Raw genomic sequence first — 18,470 nt, forward strand, 5'->3', positions numbered from 1 at the left:
CTCTGCGCTCCCCTGGGGAGATGCGAAGCCCGGTCCCTCCCTCCAGGCGGCGGAGCGGGGAGGGTCCGTGTGTCTCGTCCTCAAGTACCCAAAGGTCCCAGTGCCCGGCACGTGTGGTTCGGTTCTGGGGAGCCCTGGGAAGGCACGTCCGCGCCTAGCTCAGGCCGGTGCCCGGCCAGCCGAGTCCCCCAGAGCCTGGGGAGGACGCTCTGGGCGCGCTGACCTTGGAGACCGGCTCCCTCTGCCCACCTTCTGCGCTTGCTCTCGCCGGCCGTCCTCGTCGCCCTGTGTTGTGGTGAGGGCCCTGGCTTAGCGCTCGCGGTGGAGCCGGGTGGGCACGGAGAGACCATACGCGCACATGGACGGGCGTTCCGGACGCCCCGCCTCGGAGTCGCCCTGACGACTGGGGGCACGGGACGTCCTGGTGTCCCCGTTTCCCCATCTGGAAAGTGGGGCTACGGAGGCGCCCAGGGTGTGGTGCGAGTTGGACAGCCAGCGACGCACGCGACACCCCGCGATGAGCCCGGGACCGGGGACCGCGGCTTCTGCGCCCAGATCGCCCGCCCAGAGAGGGGACGGGAGACTGGGCCCCGCCCCGCCCCGCCCCGAGCCAGGCTGGGGCGCGGCACCTGCGCGAAGCGGGTGGGGCGGCCCCGGGGAGGCTCCAGGAGGGGACCCTGCTTAGCCCTTCTTGGCAAAGTCCCTGCTGATACTTTTTTACTCAAAACCCAACCCGTGCCTTTATTTTTAATCTAAAATGTAGACCGTACAGTAAAGCACAAAGCAAAAGGTAAACAGAAATCACCTGCGACCCCAGTATCCCGAGACTGCGGCTGGGCGTGTTTCCGTCGCTTTCTAGGTCCCTCGCTCTGACGACACAGGTGCACCGCGGGATCCTTCGTAGCCCACTTTCCTCTAGCATTTTTCCTGGCATTTAAATAGTCTCCTGCTTCTTCCCTGCAATGATTAAACAGCGCCCCACCACACGGCTGCGCCGCAGGTGATTTAACCCACACACTCCGATCTAATTTGGGGGTCGCTCCATTTTATTTTTCATCTTTAAACAGCAAAGTATTCTACACACCCAGAATAATGAGTGTAACTTTTGCCTAAGGCGTATGGTGGATGCCGGCCGGACGCTCGGGAGCGAGCGGCGAGGGGCCGGGCCGGTGGTGGGGTGAGGACGCAGGGGACCCGAGTCGCCCTGAACTCCCGCCGGGCCCCGAGGCGCTCCCTCCCGCGCCAGTCCGGACCCCGGGCCGTGGACGCCTAGTCCCGGATGACTGTGCGGGCCGAGATCGCCTACAAACCCCCAGGACGGTGGCTGCCGTGGAAAACCAGGCTTTCTGGTGACGCCTCTCAGTTTGCTGGCGTAACTGCGGATGCTGCAGAGCAGATGTACTCACGTGAACACGCAAGCCACTCAGGACGCAGGACGGAGGTGCCCCGCGCAGCGGCTCCATTGCGCCGCCTACCACCGCCTGCCTTTCTTCCTAATTTTACCACATATATGTTTTGTTTCACTTTTCGGTATTAATGTATTTCTCCAACTTGCTTCTTTTGCAAAAATTGTTGCTCATTTTCCCCTATTATGGACAATGCTGTGCTGAGCGAGCCTGTGACCATTTTAAATGTTCATCCACATTTATTTCCTCAGAATAAAACCTGAGGCTTAAATTGCTGGCTCGAAGCATCTGTACATTTATTTTCCCGGGCTTTCGGCAAATATTCCCACTGGGAAGATTGTACTGACGTGTCCCACCAGGCTTGGCAGGCACTGAGTATAAGCCACGGTCCATGCATAGCTGCCAACTTGAGCAGGGGCCGGAAGCCCCATTTTTGTTCAGTTTGTATCATTTATTACATGAATCTCTCACCAACTGTGAGAAGCACCTTCTCGAGAGGTGTGTGGTTGGCAAGACCAAGGCTGGAAAGACCAAGCTCTCATGGAAGAGAGAAGGTTGGGGAGAAAACATGAAATATGGCATATATTAAATAAATATATTTATGAAATATTTATGATATAGAAACATAGCACTGAATATATACGGCATTAAGTATATAGATACATGAAATGTAGCTTTAAGTATATATTACGAGTGGAGTAAGTAAGACTTCTGTAAGCTGTCCACCCCCAGATACCTGCGGCACTCTTCTCCTCAATGTCCTTCCTCAGCTTATTATTCGGGTGGCAGCATCACGGTCTGGGGCAGCCTCTCCCCTGTTCTTTGAGGACACACACATCCTACCCCTTGAAGTGTGTGAACCAGCCCAGACCTGGCAACCCGAGTCCTCATTTTCATTCTTCAGTGAGCACACCGCACTCATCGTGGGCTCCGGAGTCAAAGCATCTCTGCCGCTTAAACTCACTGGTTAGCCCCCCGTGAGGGGTTCTGCACTCTGAGCCTCAGCTTCCTCAACCGAACCGTGAGGACAGGAACACCTCCATGTTGTTTGGTTTAATCCAACCCCCATTCCCTTCCCTGTTTCTTCTGTAGAAGCCAGAAGAGCCACACATTTTCTTTGCAACGGGCCCAGTCTTGGCCAATGATAGATACTACAGAAGTCTACTCTGGGCCTCTGGGAAAGATTTCACTTTTGTCATGAATGAGACTGGAGTTGCTGGCACCGCCACATGCAGGTTCACCCTGCTTTCAACACTGATGTGATATCTGGAGCTGCAGCAGCTACCTTGTGACCATGATGGAAAGGCCATGATGATCACAGAGATACCAGCTTTCATAGGGTTGAACCAATTCTAGGTTTATTACCTGAAACAATAAATTCCTGTGAATCAGAGATTTTCTGTAAGTAACCTTCCTTGTGGGGTGGTTGTGAGAAGTAATTTTTTTAAGGACTAAATACAGTACCTAACACTGATACTCAACAAAAGGTATTTTGTGATTTTTTTAGTAGTGTGATCTCAGTTGCCACAGGGTATTTTCAACTCTGATACATGAATGGCCAGGAGTAAGAAGATGCTTGTCAAAGGTGATTCTCTGCTTCCAATCAGCATCAGTGACCTTGGGCAAGTCTTGAACCTCTATGGGCCTCAGTTTCCTTAGCTGCTTATAAAATAATCAAACTTCCCTCTCAGCTCTAAAATTCTTTGATTTTATTTTCTTTTCCCTAGAAATCTTTCCATCACAGGATGTAGCATCCCGACTGACGACCACAGAAGGATGTGGAGGGCGTGTGATATTCCTAGTGCAGTTTACAAGTCCCTCAGGACACCCTGGGACTCCCAACCAGGCCTCTGCATGTGATGCAGTACGGAGTACAAAATACCACCTAAGAAACAGTCTTGCCAAAAATGTCCAACCAGGATATAACCACATCTGGAGCAGTGTTGTCTGACAGACATTTTTATGATGATGGAAATACTTGCACTGTCCAGTACAGTAGCCACGGGCTAAATGTGGATATTGGGCACTTGAAATGAGGCTAGGATACATATAGTTGATTCACCTTGTTATACAGCAGAAACTAACACAACATTGTAAAGCAATTATAGTCCAACAGATGTTAAAAAAAAAAAAAGAAATGAGGCTAGGGAGATGCAGGGACTGGATTTTAAAATTTAACTTAATCTTCATGAAACTAATTTACATTCAGATACTCATCGGTGGCTAGTGGTTACCATACTGGACAGTGTAGCTCCAGAGTCCAAACTGAACCTCCAAGTTTCAGGAAGTGGGGAGACGGCAGGACAAGTTTCCGTGGGGAAAGAATCAGACAAACTCATGGGGGAGATTTATAAGACAACAGTCCTGGTGTCTTCAGAAAGTTGATATCGTTAAAAACAAAACAAAAAAGCAGGTGAGTGTCCTAGGTTATGAAAAGATTAACAAAATAGGAAGCAGGAACCTAGATTGGATGCTGACGGAAAACAACAACAATACAGACTTAAAGCCCTCCTGGCTCGGTCGGGGCACCGGACGTGGCCTGGATGCAGCGTGTTACAGGATCATTGTTAGTTTTCTCAGGTGTGACACTGGTACTGATTACGCAGCACATTATTATAATAATAATTTTATTTTTGGCTGCGTTGGGTCTTCATTGCTGCGCGCGGGCTTTTCTCTGACTGCGGCGAGCGGGGGCTGCTCATTGTTGCAGCGCGCGGGCTTCTCATGGTGGTGGCCTCTCTTGTTGCGGAGGGAGCACAGGCCCTAGAGCACAGAGGTTTCAGTGGTTGCAGCACGCGGGCTCAGTAGTTGTGGCACACGGGCTTAGTTGCTCTGCAGCGTGTGGGATCTTCCCGGACCAGGGATTGAACCTGTGTCCCCTGCATTGGCACGCGGATTCTTAACCACTGAGCCGCCAGGGAAGTCCCTACATCACGTTTTTTAAAAGCTCCCATTGGATCACATTGGTTTACAAACATGCTGTTATTTAAAAAAAAAAAAAGTTTTTTCTTGATCTTATTTCTCTTACCAACTATGGCCCCATTTCTTTCCTCTCTTTTGCAACCAAACTCCCTTTAGCGTTGTCTGTCCTGCTCACCAATTCACCAAGGACCTCCAGGCTGCTGGATGCAATGGCCAACTCCTAGCATTTCTCTCACTTATCAGGATCGACTGAAGCAGCTGGTCACTCCTCTGCACACGTAAAATTTCCTCACTGGCCTCCAGGAAAACAGACCTCTACCCAATGAGGTAGAGGTCTTCTTCTCATCCTCCTTTGCTGGAGCAAACTCCTCCCGATTCTTGGTGTTATGTGGCCAAGGCTCTGCCTTAGCCCCTTCCTTCCCTATTCCCTTTCCCCGCACTTTCTGGGTGAGCTCTCTCAGCTCACAGCTGTAAATAATCAATATGCAAATGACTCCAAAGTGACAGTTCCCTCCCAGATTTCTCTCCAAACTCCAGCCGTCCCGGTCACCTCAGACTCCACATGCCCGGACCCCCGACTGGCCTCTTCCACATCTCAGCTGCTGGCGACGCCCCTTCCAAGGCTAACTCTGCTCTCTCGTGCTCTGCACTGGCCATCAGGAATCCTACTGGCTCTAGGACACAGCAAGAGGCCGACCATTCTCGCCAAGCCCACATCATCTCTCTCCTGGACCAGCCTTCTGGTTTCCCTAGGTCCACCAGGCATTCTCTCAGGATGTCCCCTTCGACGCGTAAATCAGATAACGTCCTTCCTTTGCTCAAACCCTCCAGTGGCTCTGTACTTCACCCAGAGCAAAAGCCAAACTCCTCCGAATGGCCTTCCAGGCCCGGGCCTGCCTTCCTCCCCGCCCCCTCCCCCGCGTGGTCATTCACTCCACTCTTGAACAGGGCACGGCCTTTGTCAGGTGCTTTTTCCACAGATACTCATCTGGCCAACTCCTTTAATTTCTTCAAGTCTTGGCTCAAATGTCACCGTCTCTAGTCTTACTCTGACCATCCTGTTTAAAACAGTAATTTGTGTTCTCTCCACCATCAGTCCCTCTTATTTTGTTTTATTCTATCTTTTTTTCCATATTATTTATTACCTTATAGGAGAAAATCTGTCTATTTAGCCTTATTGCTTGTCTCTCGCTGCTACACAAACTCTACAAGATAAAACTTTTTGACTGTTTTGATCACTGATGGATTCCAAGTGCCCAGAATAATGTGTGGCATTGAATAAGCCCTTCATGACTATGTGTTGAGTAAATTAACATCCTCAAAGAGATAAAATATTGCAACAAGAAGAGGATATACACAAAAGATACCCTGAGAACAAGAAAAACTCCTGGAACTAAACACACAATGGAAGGATTTGAAAATAAAGTTGAAATCTCTTGGAAAGGAAAGCAAAAAGGTGGAGGGGAAAAAAACATTAAGAAATAATTCAAGAAAATTTCCTAGAATTGAAACACACGAGTTCCCAGATTGGAAGGGCCTACCAAGAACCCAGGACTACATCGACAGATGAATGGATAAAGAAGATGTGGCACATAGATACAGTGGAATCTTACTCAGCCATAAAAAGAAACGAAATTGAGTTATTTGTGGTGAGGTGGATGGACCTAGAGTCTGTCATACAGAGTGAAGTAAGTCAGAAAGAGAAAAGCAAATACCGTATTCTAACACATATGTATGGAATCTAAAAAAAAAAAAAAAGTTCTGAAGAACCTAGGGGCAGGACAGGAATAAAGATGCAGACATAGAGAATGGACTTGAGGACACGGGGAGCGGTAAGGGTAAGCTGGGACGAAGCCAGAGAGTGGCATGGACATATATACACTACCAAATATAAAATAGATAGCTAGTGGGAAGCAGCCACATAGCACAGAGAGATCAGCTCGGTGCTTTGTGACCACCTAGAGGGGTGGGGTAGGGAGGGTGGGAGGGAGACGCAAGAGGGAGGAGATATGGGGATATATGTATATGTATAGCTGATTCACTTTGTTATACAGCAGAAACTAACACACCATTGTAAAGCAATTATACTCCAATAAAGATGTTAAAGAAAAAAAAAAAAAACCCCAGGACTAGGCTCATCATCGTGACAGAGAAAAAACTGTACAATTTGCAAAGTGCTCACATCAAAACACAACATCTGAGCACAAGGAAACAATCACTGCGGCTCTGAGGTTCTCGGAGGTAACACTGGAAGCTAGAAGTCAGTATGATGCCTCGAAATTTCAGGAGGAAAGTGGCTTCCAGTGCAGAATTCTCTAAACAATCTCTGATTCAAGTGTCAGGGCAGAACAATGACGCCCTTCAAGCAGGCAAGTTCTCAGAACTTTCAGCTCAGCTGCAGGGAGCATGGCCCTTCCTGCTACCGGAGAGCCTCTGGAGGCAGCACCGTCCTGTTCGTTACCCCCCTTTTAGTTCCCAGCAGCCAAGCATAAAGCGCTGGATAACCCTGTGGCCTCTCTGACGAAACGGTTTGAAAAGCTGGCTTCCTCAGTTCGTGGGACCGTGGGAGACACCTGTATGATTATGGGTGGATATGTGATCATGCTGCTTGCTGCATGTTTCATTCTCTCGCGAACAATACTTTAAGGAGGGCGTGAGGTCCCTGTTAACATGTGACCAGCACTGCATCTGATGATGATCTTATGAAAGCCACAAGGATCTACCTGGTGCAGAAGCGGGAAGACCTCTAGGGGCATTGAACAAAGATCAGGCTGGAGGACGGAACACCCAGCCTCTCTGAACTTTTAGATTTTGTGTAAGCCTGAAACTGTGGCTTGGTTCCTCCTTGCCCCCGTGGCAGACTCTTCCCCTTGAAGGACCCTGGTGCGGCTGGGCACACACACGCCCATGCCCACGATGGCCGAAAGCTCGGGGATGCTAGGCAGAGCAGTGGTGCGCGATGGTGGCGTGGCCTGGGATTTTGGAGCTGGGCAGACCTGGTTTTTCATTTCATTACTCAGGAGAGTGAGCCCGTTTCTTCACACACAAGCACTACACGCACACCTTCAACTCCCCCATCACAGAGCACTTCCACGTGCTAGATGCTTTCTCCATTTGTTATTCCACTAACCAAATAAGGTTGGTTAGTCCAAATAAGGTCCTGATTACACAGACTCTAGGAAACGGCTGATCCAAATTCACACAGGCTGCTCCAGCCTCTGCGCTGGATGCCCACTCCACAGGCTCCTTGACGACAGGGGCCAGCCGCAGCCTCACGCCAGAGGTCACGGCGCCGCGAGGCTGAACCGGTCACACTTCGCCGCGGTGCCCTCCCGCCATTGGCAGAAGTGCACGCCCGGAGGCCCGCCGCCGCGCCCGCGCGGCGGAGGAGCTGTCCGAGGTGCTGACACAGGCAGGCCGGCCCTGAGCCTGAGCGGGGCTGCGCCCTTCCGCAGGCGTCCGTCGCGGGGCCGGGCGAGCTGCAGGAGGGTGGCTGTCGCCGTCACTCTCAGCACAGAGCACAAGGCCTGGCTGGCATGCTGGGTGGAGGACTTGAGCAAACTGGAGAGGGAAATGGGGGCAGGGGCGCGTTGTGAGGCCGACTGGACGCGTCATAGCCTCCGTCACCCAGCGACCCCACCCCAGGGAGCAGGGGCCGTGGAGGAGCCTGCGGCCTTCCTCTGATCAGGAGAAGCGACGACGCAGCACAGCCTTCCAGGCCACCGGCCAGTTTGACAGAAGGCTGACAGGCGCTGGGGGTGACCGTCTGGTTGGAATGGACACCTGGCTCTCCTCCAGAAAACATGATGTGGAAAAACAGAGACCTGAAAGGAAGGGGCCCTTGAAGCTCAGCAGAGAGACTGGGAAGGAGTAAAGACAGTCTGTAAAAACGTTTGGGGGACCTGGACCTCACGCCTGGGTCCTGCTTTTGTGAATTTAGCAAATGAGTAATAGCGGTTGAGAACTGCCTTACGAAGTTAAGAGTATGGAATTGCACTGAATGGTTCGAGGGACCCAGGAGGGCAGGAGCACAGATGACAGGGCCTCTCCGGGGTTTCAATTTCTCACCTTCCGTGTTGGGCACGTAGGGGAAGAGGTACTGAGTACAAGTCAGAAGTATGGCCACTGGCAAGAACCATCGGGTCGGAAGCCTGACTGTCCCTCACTTGGGCTGTGACCCTGGTCAAGGCCATCAGCTTTCTCATTTGTAAGACAGTGATGAGAAAAGTGCCCACCGCCATGCACGCCGTGACCCCAGCCGTGCTGGGGCCATTCACGGTGACTGTGAGTGTAAAGGCCTGTCACATGGGCAGGCTCAAGACAGGCTTCTCTTGGTACTGCCCAGGGCTCGGAGGCCCTTGGGATAGAGAGAGAAAGCCGTCATTCTAGTGAAGCACCTAGGACGCCATAACGTGAGCAACGGCCACGTTTTCCACGAGGAAGGCCATCTTCAGAACAGTGGCCAAGGCTTCCAACCGTCGCTCTCAAAGGCAGAGGTGAGAAGAGACGAAGACCCCGCAAGTGTCACAACAAAACCATGTTTTTACTAAGTACCGAAACAGGGAACCCCACAGAGTTTCTGTGGACATCAACGTTTTCTCTTTCTTATTTTAAAATGGCATTGTGCGTACACATTATTTTACACACTTAGACACATCTTGGATACACAAACTAAGAAATCACCGTGAGCTGCTCTGAGGTCCGAAATTGCACTCATCACAACCACTAAACCAGCTCTGGGACTCCTCTGTCCCGCTGCCTCTGGGGACTGAGAGCTGGACCTGGCACCATGCAGCCGCCCGTGTCGCGCCCCAGGAAGCGGGTTACTGTGGAGTCACAGACTGCGTCTCTGTTGACATCTGGTGGGCCAGCGGGAGGGGTCAATCCAGCTGGCTTCTAAAAAAACCCTGCAAATACAATCTCCTCCGTTTACCTCACAAGCACTCCATCTTCCCTCAGTGTGCGAGGCAGAAACAAGCCGAACATACAAGGCATCGTGACGCCCAGGTGTCACGAAGGGTCACCCTCACTGCTTCCGGTCAGGAGACACGTGGCCAGGACCAGGGCCTCCACACGCTGCCCCCTCTTGCTGAGGGGGGTGAACCCTGTGCAGCCCCACTGGCCCCCCTGAGAAATGAGGCGGCTTGGGTAAAACTCCGTGCCGAAGCCCCGCGAGGTGGCAGCAGTGCAGCTGGGCTGAGCTGCGACACCAGGGGAGCTCTTCGGACAAACAGCCCCTCGGCTCACTCACGTCCCGCCTGCAGGCCCCGGGGACGCACATGAGCAGGCCCGGGAAGACGGTTACAACACAACCGTGAGGATTTATACCCATGGAAGTCATCATCCTAACTTGAACAGTCGTGACGGAGACTCATGAGGCGTCATTTAGAAACCGAAGGGCACGTGTTCGGGAGTCGGCCCCACCGCCAAGGCTCAGCAGGGTCCTGAGGACTGCACAGAATTACACACGTGTGAAGGGATCTGTCTTCTACATGGACACTCTCTCACCTTTATGAAAGGAGTGGAAACGAGGCTGATAAACATCTGACAGTCCCTTGTAGATAAGGACCAGACCATCAGAGAGACCTATCTTGTCTTTTATGAACTGGCCTTAGCTCATGAGAAGTCTGTACAAAGTCCTAGACCACTCATACCATGACAGCAAAACTCTTCTAAAAACAGATGTACAAGGTAAAATTACTGAGGGTATGCTAAGCCAAATTAATGCCCAGTTTTAAAATAAAAACTGTCAGACAGACAGAATCGTAATTTTCTTGGGTAGGAGACTGTTTTCCATATGCATAAATGCAGACTAGTACTTTATGCCTAATACGTTTCATCAAAGGTGAGACTTTTATCACCCAAATAGTAGACAGAAATAAGGACTAAATTCATTCCAAATTTGTATTTGGACGACTTAGCAAACTCTGGAGTGAGTTCAGCTGGAGGGACATGGAAGAGACGCATATCCTTCCGCTCATCGTGCGTCTGGGATTGTGCCCGCTGTGCTTGTAACACTGTCGCAACGCTGACAGAACTGAGGTGCAGCCTACTCTACTAACACACACTGAGTCTAGACTGGCCAACCCCCAGTCACGGCTACATGATTTACAATGTGGCCACGAAAACGGCTCCCTCGAGTGGCCCTGGTGTCATGAGTCCACCCCCAGGGCACGAGCTGCCCTGGATTGCGAGCAGGGTCCGGAACTTCACACGAAGAGCCTGAGAATGGGAGCCCCAGCAGAGCTGCAATGCACCCCCTCTGGCTTCTTAAAAACACTGAGGTGAGCACAAAACACAAAGAGGGAGCATTCTACCTGGTGGAAAGGCTCACCAACCCCTACTCCAGCAAACTCCCTCTACCTGTTCTATTTTTTTTCATTTCTGGAGTGGTCTTTCTCTCGTGCTGATCTGAAAGGTACCCACAGAAAATGCTGAAAAGTCTTATGACTGGGACATCACTGCGGAGAATCTTCTGTTACATAGGAGAGACACCACCTGCCTATTTCCTGTTTGTCAGTACAGAAAACACCCCACTTTAAATATTATGTACAGAGAAGAGGCTGCCGCGTGCCCTCATGCACAGCCAGCTCGGGCTCATGGACAGAGAAGGGCTTCCGTTTAGAACAACCTACACCTACAGACAGCAAACACCAAGAGACATGCACACACTACAGAGAACTGGACACGAGGAATTCATATTGTACACCAGTGAGGGGACACTGTTACAGAACGCTGATGGGATGGTCTGTCATCACATTCTGACACAGGGTTCTGGGAGGGTGCCTGCTTCTCCTTTTTCTCCCTCTTTCAGGATTCACACTTGGTTCTGTGTCAGGCACTAAGCAAGCCGGTGGCTTCTGGTCCAGTTGGATCTCTCAGTCGTCTTTTTGCACCTTTGTATCCTTCTGTGGAGAGCCGAGTTCAAATGCTGGAAACCGTGATGCCTCTGGGGCCAGGATGTCGGAGAGGAAGTGAACAGTGCCAGCCATACCTGCAACGCAAAACGCGGTCCTTCGTGAGAAAGGGTGCGTGGCGGGGTCCAGAACCGAGTGACCTCTGATGGCTGCCTTTACTGGGGCTGTAAGGATGTGGGAAAGGTGGGGAGGACTTTGAAAATAACTTCACACGCACAAAAAGGAAATCTTCACATCAGCACCCAGCAGGTAATACCAGTTTTCTTCATTCTCTTAATTTTAAAAATTGGTTTCTGAGCTTTAATCTTGTATCTTGACACTTTGAGATGATTTCACAGAAGTGCTAACAAAAAGGTTAAGCGCGCTGCTACGGTGATATTCCAACACATAAACGTCCTCTCAGAGCCTTTACGTTCTTATTCCAAACGGAAGGTTGCATTTTGGGTTTCAAAAATGTTATTTTAAAACGAACTTTACTTGCTTGGTCAAAATCCCCACCACCAATCACTGCAGTAGCTCAGCAGCCTACCCGAAGGATCCCTTGGCAGGAGGGAGCTCCTCCACAAAGGGTCCTGGGCGCTGTGGGCCCTTCCAGCCTAGTGGCCTCCACACCGACACTCACCCATCCAACGAGAACCTAGTCAGTGTCTCCTGCCAGGCACTTGTGAGGCACAGGGGCCCAGAAGAATGCAAGAGCTTCCCAGCCTCTCGGGAGGGTACATTCCAAGCTTTTTCACCCGCTGGGGCTTTGAATTTGCCATGATCAACTTGAATTTATGAACCTGAATCAACTCCATTTAGAGTTCAGGTATTAACTGTGTTATATCTGATACAAATACACCTCATTTTTATGACCCAGAAGACGAAAATTTTTATTCTGAGAAACATTTTTTCGTTACAGTTTCTTTGAATATTAAAAAGATCTTATTCTGCAAAAGATAATGACAAATGCTCTAATTTTTGCTGGTTTATCTATTATATAATTAAAATCTCAGTAGCAGAAATAAAACAGGGCATTAGCACGACAGACAGTTCAGACATCAAGAAGATAACGAAGGGGGCTTCCCTGGTGGCGCAGTGGTTGGGAGTCCGCCTGCCGATGCAGGGGACATGGGTTCGTGCCCCGGTCCGGGAGGATCCCGCATGCCGTGGAGCGGCTGGGCCCCTGAGCCATGGCCGCTGGGCCTGTGCGTCTGGAGCCTGTGCTCCGCAGCGGGAGAGGCCACAACGGTGAGAGGCCCGCATACCGCAAAAAAAAAAAAAAAAAAAAGAAGATAACGAAGGACTGCCACCAAAGCTTTTTATGCACAGAAATTTAACCCCTCAGGTGAACTGGAGCAATATCTTGAAAATACAAACTACTAAAACTCACTGAATATGAAACAGATAACTCGAACAGCCTTGTAACCTATTAAACAAACTGAATTTGTAAACTTCAGACTCCCGGAAAAGAAATCTCTCGGCTAGGAAGGTTTCGCTGAAGAATGCTACCAAACATTTAAATGAGAATTCTTCCACCAATTAATATACAATCTATTACAGAAAACAGAGAAGGTACTTCTCACAGTTTATTAGGCCAGTATCACCCAGATGGCAAAACCAGACAAACACAGTATAAGAACGGAAAACTACAGGCCAATATTCTTCATGAACATAGACACAAAACTCACCGACAACAATTAGCAAATATGATTCTGCAATACATAAGAAGAACTGTACACCATGGCCAAGTAAGGGTCATTCCCGAGATGCAAGGTTGGCTTAATATCTGAAAATCAACCAATGTGATCCACACTGCTAGGGGCCCGAAGAAGAAAAACCGCGTGATCTTATCAACCGATTCAAGAAAGGCACCTGACAAAATGCAACACCCATCTACTTTCTGATGTTTTAAAAAGTATTCATTTATTCCTTCTGAAATTTATTTTGGAATTACTATAAAAGGTATCTTGACACTTTAAGATGATTTCTAAAGTAATTAAAAAGTCACCATCCATTTATCGTAACACCATTAACGTTTGCCCTCTGGTTTCTGTGGCCTATGTTCCAAATTACCATTACACACACACACACTAAACAAAGAATATCTGAGTCTCTGTAGGACTTCCGCTTTGTTTTCCCGAATTAATGCTATGTATCGTGTGTGCCTGGAGCAGACTCGCAATGTGTCTGCTGGTTTCTTTCATTGCTCTTGTTTTTCAGAACTGTCTTCAATATTCTCATTATTTTTTCCAACTACTAATACTTGTATTTACTAATACTTTAAAATTACTAATATTAATTATTTGTACTTCTTTACATGACTTAATACATTTAAGTAACTGACCAAGTCTGCTGTGAACAGATCAATACTCCACGCACATTACCGATGAAACGCACAGGAGTAAACGTTACTTTCTTCCATTACTGAGCAGCAGACAGCCTATGCCTATCCGGGTCACAAAAGATCTAAAACTACTTGGAGGAAGTTCACGCACAAAACAGGCAAGGTAAAGAGGCTCAATAGAATTTTCTGCAATGAACGACTCTGCTCACGGTATTTACCAGCTGTGCAGCGATTTAAGATCAACTGTGATGGTGCAGAGTCAGGAGAACCAAATGCACACACCCACATACTTAAACCCGGAGCTTTCCCTCACTCTTACCTTCAAAGAGAGAATAGGGTCTGTCAGGAATGCGGCAACCATGTGTTCCGTATTCTAGGCACCATTCTGCAAACTAGGGAGAAAGACATTTCTTTTTAAGCGTGGGGATTTCACTTGGTGAAAATGGAACGCCTAAGACACTGCAGTGCATTCACCAAGAATCAAAGAAAGCAGACTCCCAGGCAACAGAGTGGTCAGGAGTGTGAGCTCGGAGGGACTCGGCACCACCTCTTCTGAGCAGGTGAGTCCTGGCAAGCTCTGTCACCTGCCTAGGCCTGTTTCCTCCTCCGTAGGGGGGGGAATTTACCTAGGAAGGTTGTTGGGAAGGCTGAAGTAAGAAATCTCACAACCCAACAACCTCCGGTCTTTTCTAAGCACCGCCTCCTGCCCCTGCAGGCGCTCCGTCCAGATTAAAACACTGGCTCTGAAACCGCTCGCCTGGCTGCGCTCTCTGGGCTCACCGCCAGCCCCTCTGCTGAACACGCAGCCCTCCCTCCCTTCTCTCCCCACTGCTCCCCGGCCGGCCCACCCACTGCCCACTGCCCACCCTGCTCATCTTGAAAACTCATCCCTTAGCTTTATCAGCAATTTCCTCTGAGCTCCCCCGACCACCTTCTTCTTAAACCTCTTCAATGGATTTTTATAACATTATAATAAATTTCCCTTCTTTGCTTAAGGTAACTTATTTTTTGTCATATGTATATAAAGAATCATAAATTCAGCACATATACCATAAAACTTTCTACCCTCCAAATCTGCTCACTCTTCTAGCTTGTTTGATGCACCACCATCTATCTGGTTTCCTTAGAGATCAGAGAGACATTCATACATTTCTGTCTTCTCCACATTAAAAAAACCCACTGAATTCTGTGGGCTCAGCTCAATACCTGTTTTTTTTTTAGTGTCTATCAAGAGGAATTTATTTTTTTAACATCCTTATTGGAGTATACTTGCTTTACACTGGTGTGTTACTTTCCACTTTATAACAAAGTGAATCAGCTGTATCAATACCTTAAGTGTTTCTGAATCTCTCCTCTTTAGTATCACAGCCAACCCTTGGGTTTATAACTCAACATTTCTTGCATTAATTATTAAACAACAATTTGGAGAAACCCAAATTGTTTACCTCTACCTCATCCATTCCACCGTGGTCACGGCGATCCTTCTGAGAGGAGTCTGGACATGAATCACAAACCTTTGGGAAGCCCCGCCTGCAGATGAGAACCACCCAGGAGCTGGCACCTGGGGGCCTGGGCTCCCACAGAACCGGGCCCAGGGTGGGGTCCAGGCACTCATATTTTTTTTTTTTTTGCGGTACGCGGGCCTCTCACTGCTGTGGCCTCTCCCATTGCGGAGCACAGGCTCCAGATGCGCAGGCTCAGCGGCCATGGCTCACGGGCCCAGCCGCTCCGTGGCATGTGGGATCTTCCCGGACCGGGGCACGAACCCGTGTCCCCTGCATCGGCAGGCGGACTCTCAACCACTGCGCCACCAGGGAAGCCCCAGGCACCCTTTTAAAGCTCCAGTGATTCTAAGGTGTAACCAAGGCTCAGATCTACTGACTAAGGGGAAGGACCAGCTTTCTTTGGCCTCGGCCCCTCTGACTTCACCCCTCGGCCTTGCACCCTCCCATGCTGAGCGCTCGGGGTCAGGCTTCACTGTGCCGTGCCTGCCTCTGCGGCTCTGCAGGGGCTCTTCTCCTACTGGGGTGCACTTCGCCTCCCCATGCCCTGCCTTCCTGGCCCACCTGAAAAGCTCCACATCTTTAGAAAACTAGCTGTGCCTCAGCCCCCATGAAGCCTTCCCCAATCCCCATATGCTACTGTGACTGCCGTCCAACCGAACTGCCCCTCGCCTCACTGACCCCAGCTCCTGTCCTGCTCTGCTCTGGCCAAGGGAACGCTGCGGGCCCCAGGGTGCTCACCCCGCCAGCTTCCTTGGCTGGCGGCACCACTCCCACCCGCTTGCTCACGCTCCAGCTCTGCTCTGGGTCTCAGCCTACATGGCACCCCTGACGCCCGGGTCAGGCACCTGCCCTCTGCATCCCCACAATACCCTGCGTGGCCTCTGTTGAGTGTGGGCACCACGACCGCGTGCGTGTCTCGGGGCACCGGGTCGGAGGGCTCTGTTCCATCTGGTGTGAGAAAAGGCTTCAGAACAGTAATAAATATACAGAATAAGCCACCCGAATGCCTCTATCAAGGGTCACTGGACATTTTGGTGCATTTTCTTCCAATCTTTTTTTCTGTGTTCCTGTAACTTTATTTTGTGAAGTGTGTATAGTAATAAAAACACCAGCAAACATTTACTGAGTCTTGTTTTGTGCGTCCATTTTCGCACATCCGATGCGTATTTATTAAGCCTGTCCTTGGTGCCGGCGCTGCCCTAGGTACTGGGTAGGGTTGGGACGTTGACTAGGAAGATCACGCAGCTCGTGGTCTAGGGTGCGGCACACTCAAGAACAAGCAGAAGCGCACGGTGAGTGCTCTGGTGACTCTATCACCGGGGAGACCTCAGAGGTTGCCTCCACCAGGCAGATTTCGGGGAAGTCCCAGGAACGCTGCTCCCCGTGGAGAGCATGGGACAAGGCGGGGGAGAGGCAGTCAGGGGCCGAGGCGCACGGGGCTCTCCACTTCGGGGCTGTGGGTGCCGCTCACGGGCAGTGGGAAACCACTGGAGGATTTTAAGCAGGGGCAACTACCGACGACCTGCCCGTTACCTCAATTAATTCTTCCTGGAACAAATTTAGGAGGCGGGTAGTATTTTTACAGATGAGGAAACTGAGGCTTGAAGAAGGGGCGCCCCAAAGTCATGAAGCTAATAAATGCACAGGAGGGCATCCTAACAGGTCATGGGACTCCAGAATGCATTTCCACCCCTTAGTCCCATTGTACAGATGGAACGGCCAAGGCACGTGGCCGCCAGGGACAAGGCTCTGCAGAAGGAACCACAGAGCTGGGAGAAACACGTCTGAAGGAGGAGAGAGCTGTATGTGGGCTCTGTGTGTGCCCTGGAGGGTTCAGAAGTGGTTTGGATAGAGATGTCCTTACCTTGCAAGCGCGGTAGAGGTACTTCTTATCCCGCGTGAGGTGGTAAAGGGAAAGGAAAGAGTAGCCGTTCCCAGCGGTCCCATGGCAGATCCCATAGCCCTTCCGCAGCAAACCTCGCTGCCAAATCACATCGCTGCACTCCATGGCATCCTTCAAGTACTTCTCCTCCTTAAACACCTGGGCAATGAGAAACAAAGCAGTGTTAAACAGACGTCTTATGCAATGAGTTAGCGAAATATTTCCCCTTTCTGTTTAGAAAACTGCACGGCGTTCAGAAACCTGAAATGACGGGTAAACCAAGCGCAGAGGCAGCAGCCCTGCACCAGGTACCGTGCCTCCTGGGACCTGTAGGCTGCAGCTGTGACACTCCTACTCGTGCAGAGGGCAGTCGAGGATCCCGCACTGTCCCGTCATGCAGGTCAGGAACACTCCACGTCCTAGGTTAGCCACACATCCACCGCACCCGACGAGCTGTCATAAACCGTCACAAGGAACCCCGCAAAGAGTGTCCTCAGCCCCAGCGGCAGGCGGCACCATCTCCACGCAATGGTTTATGGGGACGGAGGGACAAACGTGCTCGGTGGAGGCCAGTGCGCCAGCATGAGGAAGCTTTCGCCCCCCCAGATTCCCCTTGACACTCCTCTGTCTCCTCTCATTTCATTTATTTTCTTTCCCTGGTCCTCTCCTCTGAATCCGTTATTAGCAGTCTCCCCTGCTTATTAGCTCATTCCATTCTAGTGCAAATGCGCTTTGGACCATGGATTAGAGGCAAAGGGTCATTGGAGAAGAGCTCCTTGGGGCGGCAAAGGGGACCCTCCTTGTGACTGCTGAGCAGTGACTCCTGGGCACCCGCCGAGGAGGCTCTGAGGTGCAGGAAAACCCAAGTGCCTGAACTGCGACCAGCGCCTGCCGTGGCCAGCAGGGGATGGAGGCAGATCCGCACGCAGTCACCGCTCCGGGTGCAGGGCCTCGCCAGGGGCAGGAGCAGGCTTCTCGGTCATAAAAGCAGCTGAGACGTGGACTCTGGGGCCCCTGAGTGTCAACCTCAGCTCCGTCACCTTTTAACTGTGACCGAGGACAAGGCGCCTCTTACGTCTTAATGTACTATAAAAAGATACCCTTTCTTCATCTCAGCGGCTTGTTGTATTAAAATGAAATAACACACAAGAAGCTCTCAGAACACTGCCTGGCACACGGTCAGTGCTACTTCCGAGCTGTCACTGACCACCATCCTTTCTGTGTTATGCCGCCAGCACAGACATGTCATCCTCGCATTTGCATCTTAAGCCTCTTAAAATGAATTATAAAAGGAACCTCGTTCCCATCCTGCAAAAGATTAGGTCAAAGCTGACAGGTGAAAGGACACTGTTTTGGAGGCTCTGTCATAACATCACACTGAGAGTAAGGCCAGTCCTAAAGAAAACCTGACTGGCTCCTTTCTGATGGCCACCCAGGGGTACGTGAAATCAATCAGACTTCTTTCCCATTGTCCCTGTCCCCCTGGTGAGACTGAAGCTGCTAGAGGCACCC

General features: G+C 50.5%; 1 protein-coding gene across 5 annotated transcripts in view; it reads right to left on the minus strand.

Moving 5' to 3' along the window:
- LANCL2 (LanC like 2) overlaps positions 1 to 18,470 on the minus strand; it is a 98,026-nt gene that overhangs the window by 28,201 nt on the left and 51,355 nt on the right. For 2 of the 5 annotated variants that reach the window (XM_032643413.1, XM_032643414.1), the window contains 3 exons: positions 16,941 to 17,117; positions 13,891 to 13,963; positions 8,851 to 11,322 (listed from right to left, as the gene is read on the minus strand). In XM_032643413.1, the coding sequence (XP_032499304.1) occupies positions 11,207 to 11,322; positions 13,891 to 13,963; positions 16,941 to 17,117 (366 nt within the window). In that variant the 3' untranslated portion in view covers positions 8,851 to 11,206. Of the gene's footprint in view, positions 1 to 8,850; positions 11,323 to 13,890; positions 13,964 to 15,305; positions 16,625 to 16,940; positions 17,118 to 18,470 lie in introns of those variants that run through there. The other 3 variants (XM_032643410.1, XM_032643411.1, XM_032643412.1) reach the window with 3 other exon arrangements.

The sequence above is a fragment of the Phocoena sinus genome, chromosome 9, assembly GCF_008692025.1.
Source record: "Phocoena sinus isolate mPhoSin1 chromosome 9, mPhoSin1.pri, whole genome shotgun sequence".
Lineage (NCBI taxonomy): Eukaryota > Metazoa > Chordata > Mammalia > Artiodactyla > Phocoenidae > Phocoena > Phocoena sinus.